The sequence below is a fragment of the Sinohyriopsis cumingii genome, chromosome 12, assembly GCF_028554795.1.
Source record: "Sinohyriopsis cumingii isolate HCF-2022 chromosome 12, ASM2855479v2, whole genome shotgun sequence".
In the NCBI taxonomy this organism is placed as follows: domain Eukaryota; kingdom Metazoa; phylum Mollusca; class Bivalvia; order Unionida; family Unionidae; genus Sinohyriopsis; species Sinohyriopsis cumingii.
Genome location: NC_142972.1, coordinates 223,328 through 240,841, shown reverse-complemented (window position 1 = coordinate 240,841; position 17,514 = coordinate 223,328). Strand labels below are relative to the sequence as shown.

The window sequence follows — 17,514 nt, the reverse complement described above, 5'->3', positions numbered from 1 at the left end:
TTAGTGGAATTCTAAACCATGATATGACATTTAAGGTGAATATTAGTGGAATTCTAAACCATGATATGACATTTAAGGTGAATATTAGTGGAATTCTAAACCATGATATGACATTCAAGGTGAATATTAGTGGAATTCTAAACCATGATATGACATTTAAGGTGAATATTAGTGGAATTCTAAACCATGATACAACATTTATCAAGGTAAATGTTAGTGGAATTCTAAATCATGATACAACATTTAACAAGGTGAATATTAGTTGAATTCTAAAGCATGATAAAGTATTTATCAAGGTGAATATTATTTGAATTCTAAACCCTGATACAACATTTATCAAGGTGAATATTAGCGGAATTGACCACTCTGGTGGCCTAGTGGTTAGAGCATTAGCCTCGGGTGCAGGAGGTTGTAGGTTTGAACCCTGATCGAGTCATACCAAACACTTATAAAAATGGTACTAACAGCTGCCTTGCTTGGCGCTCAGCATTAAGAGGTTAGTGTTAGGACTGGTCGGCCTGGTGTCAGGATAATGTGACTGCTTGGGACATGATATGACATTTATCAAGGTGAATATTAGTGGAATTCTAAACCATAATATGACATTTATCAAGGTGAATATTAGTGGAATTCTAAACCATGATACGACATTTGTCAAGGTGAATATTAGTGGAATTCTAAATCATGATACAACATTTATCAAGGTGAATATTAGTGGAATTCTAAACCATGATATGACATTTGTCAAGGTGAATATTAGTGGAATTCTAAACCGTGATATGACATTTGTCAAGGTGAATATTAGTGGAATTCTAAACCATGATATGACATTTGTCAAGGTGATTATTAGTGGAATTCTAAACCGTGATATGACATTTGTCAAGGTGAATATTAGTGGAATTCTAAACCATGATATGACATTTGTCAAGGTGATTATTAGTGGAATTCTAAACCGTGATATGACATTTGTCAAGGTGAATATTAGTGGAATTCTAAACCATGATATGACATTTGTCAAGGTGATTATTAGTGGAATTCTAAACCGTGATATGACATTTGTCAAGGTGAATATTAGTGGAATTCTAAACCATGATATGACATTTGTCAAGGTGATTATTAGTGGAATTCTAAACCGTGATATGACATTTGTCAAGGTGAATATTAGTGGAATTCTAAACCGTGATATGACATTTGTCAAGGTGATTATTAGTGGAATTCTAAACCGTGATATGACATTTGTCAAGGTGAATATTAGTGGAATTCTAAACCATGATATGACATTTGTCAAGGTGATTATTAGTGGAATTCTAAACCGTGATATGACATTTGTCAAGGTGAATATTAGTGGAATTCTAAACCGTGATATGACATTTGTCAAGGTGAATATTAGTGGAATTCTAAACCGTGATATGACATTTGTCAAGGTGATTATTAGTGGAATTCTAAATCATGATATGACATTTATCAAGGTGAATATTAGTGGAATTCCAAGACAAGTACTAGAGTGCAATAAGCTACTTCTTACCCCAACTAAATAGTCATTTCATGGTATGTAGATCAAGCTTCAAGGATGGTCACCAGCCATATTAAAGATAGGGACAGTTTTCCATGAAATTCATGGTGACATTAATTATTCTGCCATATTAAGATAGGGACAGTTTTCCATGAAATTCATGGTGACATTAATTATTCTGCCATATTAAAGATAGGGACAGTTTTCCATGAAATTCATGGTGACATTAATTATTCTGCCATATTAAAGATAGGGACAGTTTTCCATGAAATGTAAGGTGACATTAATTATTCTGCCATATTAAAGATAGGGACAGTTTTCCATGAAATGTAAGGTGACATTAATTATTCTGCCATATTAAAGATAGGGACAGTTTTCCATGAAATTCATGGTGACATTAATTATTCTGCCATATTAAAGATAGGGACAGTTTTCCATGAAATTCATGGTGACATTAATTATTCTGCCATATTAAAGATAGGGACAGTTTTCCATGAAATGTAAGGTGACATTAATTATTCTGCCATATTAAAGATAGGGACAGTTTTCCATGAAATTCATGGTGACATTAATTATTCTGTCATATCAAGATAGGGACAGTTTTCCATGAAATTCATGGTGACATTAATTATTCTGCCATATTAAAGATAGGGACAGTTTTCCATGAAATGTAAGGTGACATTAATTATTCTGCCATATTAAAGATAGGGACATTTTCCATGAAATTCATGGTGACATTAATTATTCTGCCATATTAAATTTAGGGATAGTTTTCCATGAAATTCATGGTGACATTAATTATTCTGCCATATTAAAGATAGGGACAGTTTTCCATGAAATTCATGGTGACATTAATTATTCTGCCATATTAAATATTCCGCTTCATTGGCTTGGTGGTTACAGCATCCGCCTTGGATGTGGAAGGTCGTGGGTTTGGATGCCCGGTTGAGTCATACCAAAGACTTACAAAAAATGGTACTAACAGCTGCCTCGCTTGGCGTTCAGCATTAAGAGGTTAGTGTTAGGACTGGTCGGCCTGGTGTTGGGATAGTGTGACTGGGTGGGACATCATGCTACATGTCTGCGGCATCACTATAAACTGCCACATTGCAGACATCGTAGCAATATGACTGAAAAATTCTTAAAGCTACTTTAAAAATCCAAAGCACATCACAACACCATATTAAATATAGGGACAGTTTTCCATGAAATTCATGGTGACATTAATTATTCTGCCATATTAAATATAGGGACGTTTTCCAAGAATTGTAAGGTGACAATTATTCTGCCATATTAAAAATAGGGACAGGTTTCCATGAAATGTAAGGTGACATTAATTATTCTGCCATATTAAATATAGGGACAGTTTTCCATGAAATTCATGGTGACATTAATTATTCTGCCATATTAAATATAGGGACAGTTTTCCATGAAATGTAAGGTGACATTAATTATTCTGCCATATTAAAGATAGGGACAGTTTTCCATGAAATGTAAGGTGACATTAATTATTCTGCGATATGAAATATTCCGCTCCATTGGCCTAGTGGTTACAGCATCCGCCTCGGATGTGGAAGGTCGTGGGTTTTGATGCCCGGTTGAGTCATACCAAAGACTTACAAAAATGGTACTAACAGCTGCCTCGCTTGGCGTTCAGCATTAAGAGGTCAGTGTTAGGACTGGTCGACCTGGTGTCGGGATAATGTGACTGGGTGGGACATCATGCTGCATGTCTGCGGCATCACTATAAACTGCCACATTGCAGACATCGTAGCGATATGACTGAAAAATAGTTAAAGCTACATTAAAAATCCAAAGCACATCACAACACCATATTAAATATAGGGACAGTTTTCCATGAAATTCATGGTGACATTAATTATTCTGCCATATTGAAAATAGGGACAGGTTTCCATGAAATGTAAGGTGACATTAATTATTCTGCCATATTAAATATAGGGACATGTTTCCATGCAACTCAGGGTGACATTAATTATTTTGTGATAACTGCAGTATGGAAGATAAAGAATCCTACTAATCTATGGTCAACAGATGAAAGGTCAAGGTCACTGTGACCAAAGAAAGCAAATTTCTTTCTGTGCAATAATATTAGTTAAATCTGCTGTACATACCTTCATCAAACTTTGCAGGTGGCTGTATTATAGAAGATGAAGAAGTCTTTTTGATTTGGGCTGTGAAATGTCCATGTTAGTGACCGACCATAGCAGAATGGTTTCTGTGCAGTAACTTCAATTTTGCTTTACGTACCTTCACCAAATTAACAGATGTTACACTATAAGATGTAAATATGCCAATTAATTTCAGGGTCATAAGGTCATTGAGTATATGATCCTGGTCACCATGAGAAAATGAAATAGTTTCTCTGCAATAGCTTGAGTTATCCAAACATACCTTTACCAAAACTTATTGATATGATGCCGATGAGGATACCAGGAAATCTGTTGATTCATTTGACAGGTATAAGTCAAAGTCACTGTTTCCAGAAATATGTTTATAAAATTTCAGATGTAGGTTGTTAACCTTGATGAGACAAACATGCCTGTTGATTTCAGGAATAGATGTTATAGGTCAAGGTTACCATTACCCTTGACAAGACAGATGGCGGGCATATGTACATTTGTATACAGTTTTCACATTATTCTGTTATTATTTTCACAGGCTAGGATGTACAGTCAGCAGTTTTGTATAAAGTTTGACTTCAGTTTTAACTTCTGATTGTTTTTATTTAAATTGGTAATGAGAAGATGAAAGAGCAGAACACCAAATAAAATTTCTTTGTTTTTTTGTGGTTTTCTGCAGCATGGGAATGCACCAATTCATGAAGCTGCTTGGAATGGATTTAGCAAAACACTGGAGCTTCTGGTTAAATACAACTGTACTGTTCTTATCGCCAACAAGGTAAGTCATCCATGTTTGTAATGTTTATACAGTTGAAATGGTAAGACCTTATTGCAGATGAATATAAGACTGTGCACAGTATTTTCATTATACATTTGAGTTCAAAGATCAAAGAAAACAGATTGAAGTCTTAGTTCTCTTTGTCCTGCATAGGTGCTGGATTTTATTTTATTTACAGTGATGCTATGTGTAACCATCTGCAGTTGTGTGTGCATCGACTGGTTTCATTTCTTTTTTGGGTCTCAGTTTTCCTTGTTTTGTACAAAATAAAAACCCAAACAGTTTTAGAATACTCAAGTTTGTCAATTTGTCTATCAAAGTTTGTATATTTACAGGCATTCAGTTTCATGGATTGACCTCTACAAGTGCCTTAAATCAATAATATAAAAGAATAAAAGTATGTCTGTGACAAACAGTGGTGGTTTGAATGGTTAAATGATACTACCACCTGTTTGAGCACAAATCAAACACCTGTCAAGATCAGTCAGGTACACTGTGTTTTCTTCTGAGTGCTCAACATCAAAGGGAGTCTTTGCAGCCAACAACTCTAAACAGTTATACACATGACAAGCGACAGATCAGTTGATTTGGTCAGTATTTTTTACCTCAAAAGGGAGATATTTTTCGTTGACCCAGTTTTTAGCATACAAATGAACAAATATTGCAACTGTTGAAGAAAACTTAAATTTTTTAAAATATCAAAATATGCACATGATCTCATCAAATCAGTCCTTTCACAGTAACTTGTTGCCATTCATACTCTCCCTGCATGTATCACAAGAAGTTTTAGCATTTCTTAGAAGATCATTGCTGGATTGTATTGATGGAGGTCCTCATCATTGTTGATGTTGACACCTAAAAGATGGTGTATTGTTACTGGATCCAGGATTTCTCTGGAGTCAGCTTGAACTTTCCCCAGGAAAAAAAATGTCCATTGTAGTGTCTGCATTGAAATGTGGCAATGTTAGTACAGCTCTACGGAGTACACCAGTAAGTTTAAACTATTTCCCGCTAGTAAGTAGGTCCAAATTGCTGCCTGCCTGTGGGTAGATTCAGACTGCTGCCTGCCTGTGGGTAGATTCAGATTACTGCCTGCCTGTGTGTAGATTCAGACTGCTGCCTGCCTGTGGGTAGATTCAGACTACTGCCTGCCTGTGGGTAGATTTATATTGTTGCCTGCCTGTGGGTAGATTCAGACTGCTACCAGCCTGTAGGTAGATTCAGACTACTGCCTGCCTGTAGGTAGATTCAGACTACTGCCAGCCTGTGGGTAGATTCAGACTGCTGCCTGCCTGTGGGTAGATTCAGACTGCTGCCTGCTTGTGGGTAGATTCAGACTGCTGCAAGCCTGTGGGTAGATTCATACTGCTGCCTGCCTCTTGGTAGATTCATATTGTTGCCTGCCTCTGGGTAGATTCAGACTGCTGCCTGCCTGTAGGTATATTCAGACTGTTGCCTGCCTGTATGAAGATTCAGACTGCTGCATGCCTTTTGGTAGATTCAGACTGCTGCAAGCCTGTGGGTAGATTCAGACTGCTGCCTGCCTGCCAGAATTGCTCTAGATTTTGCTGAAGATTGGTGCTATCTGAATCTAATGTTGTTTTAATGCCATTAACATTCTTCACATGAAGCACAAACACATAATTATAGCATCACGCCTTTTGTAACCTTAAGTGTGATTTGAACACACCTTTGTTGTCATCATTATCATAACTATCACCACTCTGTAATCAAATCCAGAAAACAATTATCACTTGCTATAGTGCTATAGATGAAAGCAAAACCTCATTTGTCCCAGACATTTAAGATTACAATGACAGACCTCATTCATCCCCGGCACATTCATAGTTACAATGACAGACCTCATTCATCCCAGGCACATTCATGGTTACAATGACAGACCTCATTCATCCCAGGCACATTCATGGTTGCAATGACAGACCTCATTCATCCCAGGCACATTCATGGTTACAATGACAGACCTCATTCATCCCAGGCACATTCATGGTTACAAGGGATTAAATCAAGGTTGGTGGTGTTTATATCAGTTTTTGCGATGCAGTTGTTCATAGTACTAAAAAGTGTGATCGCTGGTCACATTTTGCAGGTGGTCACCTGAGCTTATTTAATTATTATTATTATTGTTATTATAAAATTAAGATTATGGTTTCTTTGTAACAAAAATAATGAGTAGTTTTTGTCCATTTGCATGAGAAATTTCTCACTCAAGGAATGTTACTTAGTCTTGATATAAAGAAAACAATCATCGGGATATTATGTTCGTCTATAAAGTTAGCAAATAGTGTCTTGGCATGTGTAACTATATCCACATTTGATGGCATATTTGTTGTCACGATTGATCTACTTTTATGAGATGGAATTTCTGCATGTCATGTGATGTTATTCTTATCACTGTAACAGATTTGAAAATCAGCTTTACAGGAAGAGCAGAATGCATATTCATGTCCCTTTGAACTTGATTCCAACCACTGAAATTCCTGTTTCCATCCCCTATATTGGTAAACTGAAATTCCCGTTTCCATCCCCTATATTGATTAACTGAAATTCCCGTTTCCATCCCCTATATTGGTAAACTGAAATTCCCGTTTCCATCCTCTGTATTGGTAAACTGAAATTCCCGTTTCCATCCTCTATATGGGTAAACTGAAATTCCCGTTTCCATCCCCTATATTGATTAATTGAAATTCCCCTTGTCAGCAGGTACCAATCCTCATTTTCGATCAGCCAAAGAAATGTCAATATTCAATTAATTTTGTGTCACTTACATATTAAGCAGGCACGATCATGATCGTGTCAGTTGTAAGCAAGGGAAAATCAACTGGCATTTCATAAAGGTGTGGTAGTAAGTCAGACTTTGTGTAGGCATGCCAAATTTATTATGCTATGCAAGGTGAAGCTTGAAATAGCTGTGTTGATTGTTAAATAGGTCATGTGAGAAGGTAGCAAAGTGTCTTTCTATTCTGTTATATGCATAGTGCATGTTTCAGGTATATTGTTATTATATGCATAGTGTATGTTTCAGGTGTATTATTATTATTATATGCATAGTGCATGTTTCAGGTATATTGTTATTATATGCATAGTGCATGTTTCAGGTGTATTATATGCATAGTGCATGTTTCAGGTATATTATTATATGCAGAGAGCATGTTTCCGGTGTATTATTATTATTATATGCATAGTGCATGTTTCAGGTATATTATTATATGCATAGTGCATGTTTCAGGTATATTGTTATTATATGCATAGTGCATGTTTCAGGTGTATTATTATATGCCTATTGCATGTTTCAGGTATATTATTATATGCATAGAGCATGTTTCCTGTGTATTATTATTATTATATGCATAGTGCATGTTTCAGGTGTATTATTATTATATGCATAGTGCATGTTTCAGGTATATTATTATTATTATATGCATAGTGCATGTTTCAGGTATATTATTATTATATGCATAGTGCATGTTTCAGGTATATTTTAAGTCGCTGTATAAGCCCATGTGGCTTAGATATCTTCACAGACTTTAAGCAGTGAAGTCAAACTGACCCAGTTTTATACTTTTTGAGCTTTTGAGTAATCCAACCGTAATCAATTAGCATTTTTAATATTGTCCAAATTACTTTTGGTCATACATAGTATAGACTCTAATCCATCTGGACATCTTTAAGCACCGTAACAGAACAGAGAGAATCTAAGCAATGTCTATTGTTTTTTGATGATTGTGCTCTTTAGTAACTGATCCAGAATCACTTAACATCTTTATTCCTTTCTGAATTACTTTTGCTCTTGCATAGTATAATCCACCTTGTCAAACTTAAAATAGTTAAGCCAGCCAACCCTGCCAACAGGATCAAAGGTTGAAATTAGCAACTACATTGCCATGCCCTATTTAAGCCAGTTCACAGTCATGATATCACAGGCAGTATTACCATCAATATACTGGAACCAAATATGAAAGAAAACAAATTTCAACAATAATTTTGCATGTGGGGGAGATTTCAGTGGGTGATGGAAGTCAGGTTATTGACATATGAGCTTGCCTGTTGCTTATTTGATTTAACTCATGGACAGAAAACTGTCTTAAAAAGTAATCATCATTAAAGTCCATACATGTCTCTTCAAAGGAAACATTTTAAAATGCTAATAAAACACTCTTTAAATCAGAAGGTTTTGGCTCTGGGACCAAAATATTTTGCTTTACAGGGTTGGGCTTTTTTTGGCAAAATCTTTAAATTAAGTGTAATTTTTTATATCTGACCTCTATTAAAGTAAAGGTATATAGGAATTGTCCTGTCTTTTCTCTTTTCATCAGGCTTTTAATTTCAATAGTGCAAATAATCATGCAGGTTTTGATGGACTGCCACAAAATGTTATGCTCATCACCTGAAAATGCATGTATTGTTTTTTTACTTTGACTTGCAACTAAATGCATTGTGCAACAGAATCTTGTGAATGCAACTAGGCTTGCAGTTTTTGATAGATCACTGAAATTTGGTACATATTATGTTTGTCATTTAAGATGTGGATATAAACAAATGACATTGCTCCTCTGATTTTTTTTTTATAGAGTTATTGCCCTTTTTTGTCCTGCAGCAAAATACTGTAGAAAAGGGAATCTTGTGAATGAATTTGCCATTCAGTTTTTATGGATTGCAGTGAAACTTAGTACATATTATGGTATTATGGTCACAGTGTAATGATGAAGATATTGGCAAACTTTTTTCAAAGCTGTAGATAAGAATTCTGTAAATTGGTTATTTTACTTCCTGGTTTAGAATTGATTGCTTTTTGACACAACAAAAATTAGTGGCATATTTTGTGAAAAGCACAAAACTCAAAATGTTCTGAAAACTTATGATATGGGAGGACTTTTGATCATGATGATGTTAATAATTCCTGTTTAGAATGTGTCCAATGGCTAAGTGATCAAGGCTAGTCACAATGGTAATCATTCTTGGTGTGAAAATGTCCAGTGGCTAAGTGACCAAGGCTAGGCACGATTAAAATCATCCTGTTTTGAATGTGTCCAATGGCGATGTGACCAAGCTAGTCACAATGGTAATCATGCCTGTTTTGAATGTCCAGTGGCTCAGTGACCAGGGCTAGTCACGATGATAATAAATGCCTGTTTTGAATGTGTCCAATGCTAAGTGACCAAGGCTAGTCACGATAATAATCATGCCTGTTTGGAATGTGTCTGATGGTTAAGTGTCCAAGGCTAGTCACGATGATAATTATGCCTGTTTTGAATGTGTATGATGGCGAAGTGACCAAGACTAGTTCAGTGTTCTTTTGCCTGGGATTGAATTTCTCACATTAAGTACAAGTAACATCTGAAACTGGAACTGGTTGCATATTCTCTTTTGATGAAATGAGCCATCATACAACATGAACTGTGCACGTGACAGGAGCAGTACACCAACAACCTTAGATTTAAATACACATGTAGTTTAAAATTTCTGTTTTATAATTTGTCAGATTATATGCATACACAAATATGATGTTTATCTAAGACTTTGCTTTGTGATACATTAATTTTAGTAAGAGTTATTGGCCTTTTTTACTTATTACTGCTTAGTGCTTTCATGATTTTAGAAAGAGTTATTGGCCTTTTGACTTATTGCTGCTTAGTGCTTTCATGATTTTGGAAAGAATTATTGACCTGTTTGACTTATTGCTGCATTGTGCTTTCATGATTTTAGTAAGGGTTATTGGCCTTTTTCACTTCCAGCTGCTTTATGCTTTCATGATTTTAGTAAGAATTATTGGCCTTTTTTAAAACTTCCAGCTGCATGTGCTTTCATGATTTTATTGAGAGTTATTAGCCTTTTTTACCTACATCTGCTTGTGCTTTCATGATTTTATTAAGAGTTATTGGCCTCTTTTACTTAATAGATGGATGCAATATATGACAGAATTTTGTAAACATGACTGCTCTTGCATGTTTTTAGTAATTACTATGAGATTTAGCACATACAGTCATCATACTGGTATTACTGTCAGATTTTGTACATATACAGTCATCATACTGGTATTACTGTCAGATTTAGTATGCACATTCATCATACTGGTATTACTGTCATATTTTGTACATATACAGTCATCATCATACTGGTATTACTGTTAGATTTAGCACATGTAGTCATCATACTGGTATTACTGTCATATTTTGTACATATACAGTCATCTTCATACTGGTATTACTGTCAGATTTAGTATGCAGTCATCATACTGGTATTACTGTCAGATTTAGTATGCACAGTCATCATTCTGGTATTACTGTCAGATTTAGTACATGTAATCATACTGGTATTACTGTCAGTATATCACTGTTTTACTAATGATACATTACATTTTGACTCGTAAGTGGGGTTTTAGGATATTACAATGTATACTCTTGGATTTCGTTTTAGTTCAAGTTTTAGGCAAGTTTTTATTTATACCTGTATGATTTTTAGTCATCAAATGATCAAATCACCAAGTTCTGATGTGTATTCATTTCAGAACTGTTAATAATGATTAAAGTGAATATGTTGTGATTAGGCTGTTGGGGGGATTGGGGAGAGGTCGAGTTTTTACTTATCTCTATTATGTCTTTGAGACTCTATTCCCATGGTCATTTTACTGTGTACATGTCTTTGAGACTCTACTCCCATGGTCATTTTGCTGTGTACATGTGATTATTTGGGGAAGTACTACATTAAATTTGTAAAATGTTGGTCTGCATTTCGTACTTAAATGAATTTGGGGGTGGGGGCTTCAGAAGTAGTAATTAAATTGACACATATGGTGTTTAATCATCTCTTTTTTATCAGTTGTAGTCACTTTTTACAGGTGACATTTGGATATCAGTATGTTAATGGGGCATTTTGGGGATATCAGTTATCATTTTTATGGGAAATTTTTAGATATCAGGTATAGTCATGTTAATGGGGAATTTTGGGATATCAAATGTCATGTTTATGGTGAATTACGAGATATCAATTGTCAGGTTTATGGGGAATTATGTGATATCAGTTGTAATGTTTATGGTGAATCATGGGATATCAGTTCTAGTTATTTTATGGGGAATATTTGTAAATCAGTTGTAGTCATGTTTATGAGAATTTGTGGATATCATATGTAGTCTTGTTTACAGGGAAATCAGTTGTATTCATGTTTATAGTAAATATTTGGATATCAGTTGTAGTCATATTTACATGGAAATTTTGGATATCAGTTGTAGTCATATTTACATGGAAATTTTGGATATCAGTTGTAGTCATATTTACATGGAAATTTTGGATATCAGTTGTCATGTTTATGGAAAATTATGGAATAACAGTTGTAGTCAGGTTTATGGCAAATTTGGGATATCTGGTGTGGTCATGTTTATGGGAAATTTGGGATATCGGATATAGACATGTTTACAGGGAATTTGGGGATATCAGGTGTAGTCATGTTTGCAGGGAATTTTTAGATATCAGTTGTCATGTTTATGGGGAATTTTGGGATATCATTTGTCATGTTTATGGAGAATTTGTGGATATTATTTATAGTTATGTTTACAGTGAATTTGTTTACCACTTATCATGTTGGAATATTTGGATATCATTTGTAGTAATGTTTATGGGGAATTTGTGAATGTCAGTTGTAGTTATGGTTATGGGAATTTGTTTATTAGTTGTACTCATGTTTATGGGGAATTTGTTTATTAGTTGTAGTCATGTTTATGGGGACTTTGTTTATTAGTTGTAACGTTGGTATGGACTTTGTTTATTAGTTGTCATGTTTATGGGGACTATGTTGGGTAGTGGCAGATGCTTTATCTGCTTGGGAAATGGACGCACTCACCCATCCACGAGTCTCCTGCTGCCTTGCGGGTCGGCTTTGGTTAGCCAAAGGCTAAGGGAATAAACCCTATAAGAAAATCCGGAGTGGAGACCCTAAGGCAGCTGGACGATGTACTACATCCCCTTCTGGCAACTCCATGGTCTGGAGAGGGATGGGCTCCGCCAGATGACTTTTGCCCAAGACACACTGATAATGCTGGAAGTCCATAAATGGAGTAGGCTTCCTTGTAAACAAAGCCATCAAGGGATCTGTGCTTGAATGCCGCCCCGTATCTAGTAGAATCATCTCCATTCGTCTGAAAGCATCTCCCTTTAACATCACACTTATCCAAGTTTATGCTCCAACTACCGATCATGATGATGAAGAAATAGAGGAGTTTTACAACAAACTAAAGGGTATTCTAAGCATGGTCAGTAAAAAAGACATCCTCATCATCCAAGGAGACTGGAATGCCAGAGTTGGTAAAGATGCTCAAAAAGACTAGAAAGATCATTGTGGACCTTCTTGCAATGAGCTTAGCAATGAAAGAGGGAGACGGCTGCTCGAGTTCACAAGCTACAACAACCTGGTACTAGCCAGCACCCTGGGCCAGCATAAAGCTTCACGATGCTGGACATAGCACGCACCAAATGGAACCAATCATAACCAGATCGACTACATACTGGTTCAAAACCATTACCGATCTGGTATCAATAGAGCAAAAACAAGGACATTCCCAGTTGCTGATGTTGGGAGTGATCACGACCTCATGATTATGAACTTCCGAGTGAGGCTGAAGAAAATTAACAAGCCAAAGAACATCAGGCTCAAATTCAACCTTGAACAACTGAAGGACCCTAACATCTGCAAGTCATTCCAAGCCACAATTGGAGGAAAATTTGCTCCACTCCTTGTGATGGATGGTGATGTTAAAGTGATGACACTTTCAACACAGTCATGACAGCAGCTGCCAAGGACATCATTGGCCTCCATTGCCCAAAGAAAAAACCCAGGGTTACAGAAGAGATTCTGAAGTTGTGTGATGCCCAAAGAGCCCTCAAAAACACCAGACACATGACAGGGGCAATGGAGTACCAAGAAATAAACAAGAATATCAGAAAAAACTTGAAGAAAGCAAAAGAAGGTTGGATTGGACAAAAGTGCACAGAAATAGAGAGCAGTCTGATAAAGAATAACAGCAAAAAGGCATTCCAAATTGTGAAAGACCTCTCCAGACAGAAGCAACCAAGAGTCAATACCATTCAAGACGAAAATGGAAAATACCTCACAGAACCGAGTGACATTGCAGAAAGATGGACTGAGTAGAACTCTACAACCATCAGTACACAGGAGACCCAGAGGTGCTTGAAGTTCCAAACTCCTCAAATGATGATGATTTCCCCATTCTCAAAGAAGAAGTGGAGTCAGCAATAAGAGCACTGAAGAATGAGAAGGCAGCTGGAGTAGACAACATCCCAGCTGAACTTATCAAGAATGGGGAGGGGGAATCAGTGATAGAGCTACTAACAAAAATCTGCAACAAGATCTGGCAGACAGGTGAATGGCCAACACAGTGGACCCAGTCACTATAATAACACTCCCCAAAAAAGGCAATCTCCATTTGTGCCAAAATTACAGAACTATCAGATTGATCAGCCATGCTAGTGAGGTAATGCTGAATATCGTCTTGAACAGACTGAAACCACAAGCAGAAGAAATAATCGCTGAAGAACAGGCCGGGTTCCGGAGTGGAAGAAGCACAACAGAACAAATATTCAATCTCAGGGTTCTGTGTGAAAAGTACTTGCAACATCAACAAGACATCTGTCATGTGTTCATAGATTTCAAAAAGGCCTTTGACAGTGTGGCATGAGGCATTGTGGGCCACAATGAAGAAGTACAACATGGGTCAAAAGTTGACCAACACCATCAAGCAGCTGTACGCCAAGGCTACCAGTGCAGTAATTGCCCAAGGTTCTGTGGGGGACTGGTTCCAGACAACAGTCGGAGTACGTCAAGGCTTCTCCTGTCACCCATGCTTTTCAACATCTAATTAGAGTGCATCATGAGCGAAGTCCTGGAAAACCACTGTGGGACAGTCAGCATTGGAGTGCGTAACATCACCAACCTCTGCTTTGCAGACGACTTTGATGGGCTGGCAAGCAGTGAAGACGAGCTTGCCACCTTAGTGAAGAACCTGGATGAAACATCTTACAGATTTGACATGGAGTTAAGCACAGAGAAGACAAAGCTGATGACAAATAGTGGCAAACAAATCTCAGCCAAGATTAAAGTCAGAGGACAGGAACTGGAAACAGTGAGCCAGTTCAAATATCTTGGTTCCGTAATCACTGAAGAGGGATGAAGAGCAGAAATTTTGTCAAGAGCAGCACAAACAATGGCAGTTATGTCAAAGCTAAGACCCATCTGGAGAGACAAGAATATCTGTCTGAAAACTAAAATCAGACTATTGCGAGCACTAGTCATCTCAATCTTTTTGTATTCATGTGAGGCCTGGACCCTGACCGCAGAATTACAATGAAGAATCCAGGCACTTGAAATGAGATGACACAGAACCATCCTTGGCATCTCTTACATGGACCACATCACAAATGAAGAAGTGCGTAATACCATCAGGCGCAAAGTAGGCCAACATGAAGACCTCCTCACCACCGTCAAAAAGAGAAAGCTGAAATGTTATGGCCATGTCACTAGAGTCAACATTCTATCCACAACAGTCCTGCAGGGCAGCGTCCAGGGTGGCAGAAGGAGAGGTAGGCAGAAAAAAGTGGACTGACAACATCACAGAATGGACCAGGAAAAGTTTTGCGGAGACACAGGCATTGGCACATGATTGAGACAAGTGGAGGGAACTGATGATGATGATGTTTATTAGTTGTCATTTTTATGGGGGCATTGTTTATTAGTTGTAGTCTTGTTGAAATATTTTTTACATTATCTTGTTTTCATGTTTATGGGAAAGTTTTGGATATCATTTGTCGTGTTTATAAGGATTTTGTGGATATCAGTTGTAGTCATGTTTTTTTTTCGCAGAATTTGTGGATACCCATGATATCTTTTGCTGGTATCTTGGTCAGGGTCAGAATTATTTTTGTAGGCTATTATTGTGACTCTTTATTCAGCGGTCATTTAACTTTATACATGAAAATCATCTGGAATTATTATAGGACAGCGTGTAGTAATTAAGTCAACATGATGAACTTTTTATTTTGAATAATTTTGATCATTTTTATTTTAATTATATATCTTCTGCTGTTTCCATATTAAATGATTTCAGAAAGGCCATATTGTTTGTTTTCATAAGAAATAATTTCATATATACATGCTATGCTGTTTCTACATTAAATCATTTTATATAGTCATGCTATGCTGTTTCCATATTAAATCATTTCATATAGTCATGTCTGCTGTTTCCATATTAAATCATTTTATATAGTCATGCTATGCTGTTTCCATATTAAATCATTTCATATAGTCATGTCTACTTTTTCCGTATTAAATCATTTCATATAGTCATGTCTGCTGTTTCCATATTAAATCATTTCATATAGTCAGACTGCTGCTTCCATAATAATTCATTTCATATACTGTAGTCAGGCTATGCTGCTTCAGTTAGTCTGGCTATGCTGTTTCCATGTTAAATTATTTCATATAGACTACTTCCCTCTGATACCTCTTGCATGACATAGACTTCTTGGCAAAATGGGGTAAGGGTAGGATGCGGAGATGCAGGGATATATTTGAATGAGATAATATCATGCCATTCCTCAAATTTTTTTTGAAATGACAGCTTGTTTACGATTAAATGAATTTTTGTATTTACACAGAATATGTTACATTTAGTATCAAAATCATTATTAAACAAAGAATATATTTGTTTATTTTCAGGCCGGTTTTACAGCACTTCACCTTGCAGCTCAGAATGGTCACAATGAGAGTTCCAGAGTTCTGATCTATGCTGGCTGTAACACAGACAGCAGAAATAATGTAAGACCTCATTTTAAGTTTGAATCTAAACATATCCAATAGTGTAAATGTTTTATTGTCAAATACATTCAATAAGAAATGCACAATTATAAAAGAGAAAAGATTACTGAATTTTTACACTGGAGTAACAAAAATAAATTGAAGCTACTTTTAGCAATCTACTCTAAATGGAGCTTGCATGGAAATAAATTGAAATTGGTGAAGTATTTTAATGGGACACTTCTTCCCCTTAACTCTTAAACAGTGTAACAATCATATCAGTTATTTCATCATGTTGGCTACAAATAGAGTTTCTCCACCTTAACTCTCAAACATTATCACAATCATACCAGTGTTATCACCATGTAGACTGTCAGTAGAGAGGGTTTGCCTGACATGGACAGTAAAAAAGAGTTTTGATTAATGAATTTTTAATGACATTCAGGAAAAAGCTAGTACACGTAATTTCATAAAAATTCAAGTAACACTTGTTGTCTTGATCTTACAAGAAAGATCTGTTCCATTTTTTAACAAGAAGCTAACAACAAATATTCTAGTAACAAGAATTCTTTCTATTAAAAATCATAGTATGGTGACACAGCACTCCACACAGCTGCCAGATACGGACATGCAGGAGTCACCCGGATTATCATCAGTGCACGATGCCGGCTTAATGATCAGAATAAAGTAAGTCGATATGAATTTTGATTTGTAGGATCTTTAGTAGTACCACACGCTGTAAACCATTATGTATTTACATGTCATCAGATTTTTCTGAATTGTATTTTAAATTGCAAAAAAGAATTAAAGATAACTCCAAGTCACCATCTCAAAACCAAATAAAAGTTTTTGCTTGTGTGACCTGTATATGGTTAATATTTAGTGAATTCGTAGTACTTTTCAGTTCAGGAGAATGCCTTGCAAATTTCATAATGCCATTTTCAAAACATGCCATCTTTGAATTTTCAATGCTCGGGACAAGATAAATTGCCACATTTTCAGAGCAAAATCAGAATTTCATTTTAATAATTCAATTTCAGAATGGTGACACTGCTCTTCACATAGCTGCAGCATTGAAGAGAAGGAAAATTGCAAAGCTTCTTGTCGAAGCAAGGATAGATATAAATATCAAGAACAAGGTATCTAGACTTCCTTTTTTTTCATCCTTTCACAATTAAATCATTTTATAATTAATAGAAAGAACCTTATGTACTAGTGTACAAGTCAGGGTCAACTGCAGGTCAACAACAGAGACCTTGGG

The 17,514-nt window shown here is 36.2% G+C and overlaps 1 protein-coding gene across 2 annotated transcripts in view; it reads left to right on the top strand.

Moving 5' to 3' along the window:
* Positions 1–17,514, top strand: part of LOC149785896 (uncharacterized) — a 277,180-nt gene that overhangs the window by 236,760 nt on the left and 22,906 nt on the right. For both annotated transcript variants that reach the window (XM_089976106.1, XM_089976107.1), the window contains 4 exons: positions 4,334–4,432; positions 16,176–16,274; positions 16,842–16,940; positions 17,294–17,392. In XM_089976106.1, coding sequence (XP_089832232.1) covers positions 4,334–4,432; positions 16,176–16,274; positions 16,842–16,940; positions 17,294–17,392 — 396 coding nt within the window. The remainder of the gene's footprint in view (positions 1–4,333; positions 4,433–16,175; positions 16,275–16,841; positions 16,941–17,293; positions 17,393–17,514) is intronic.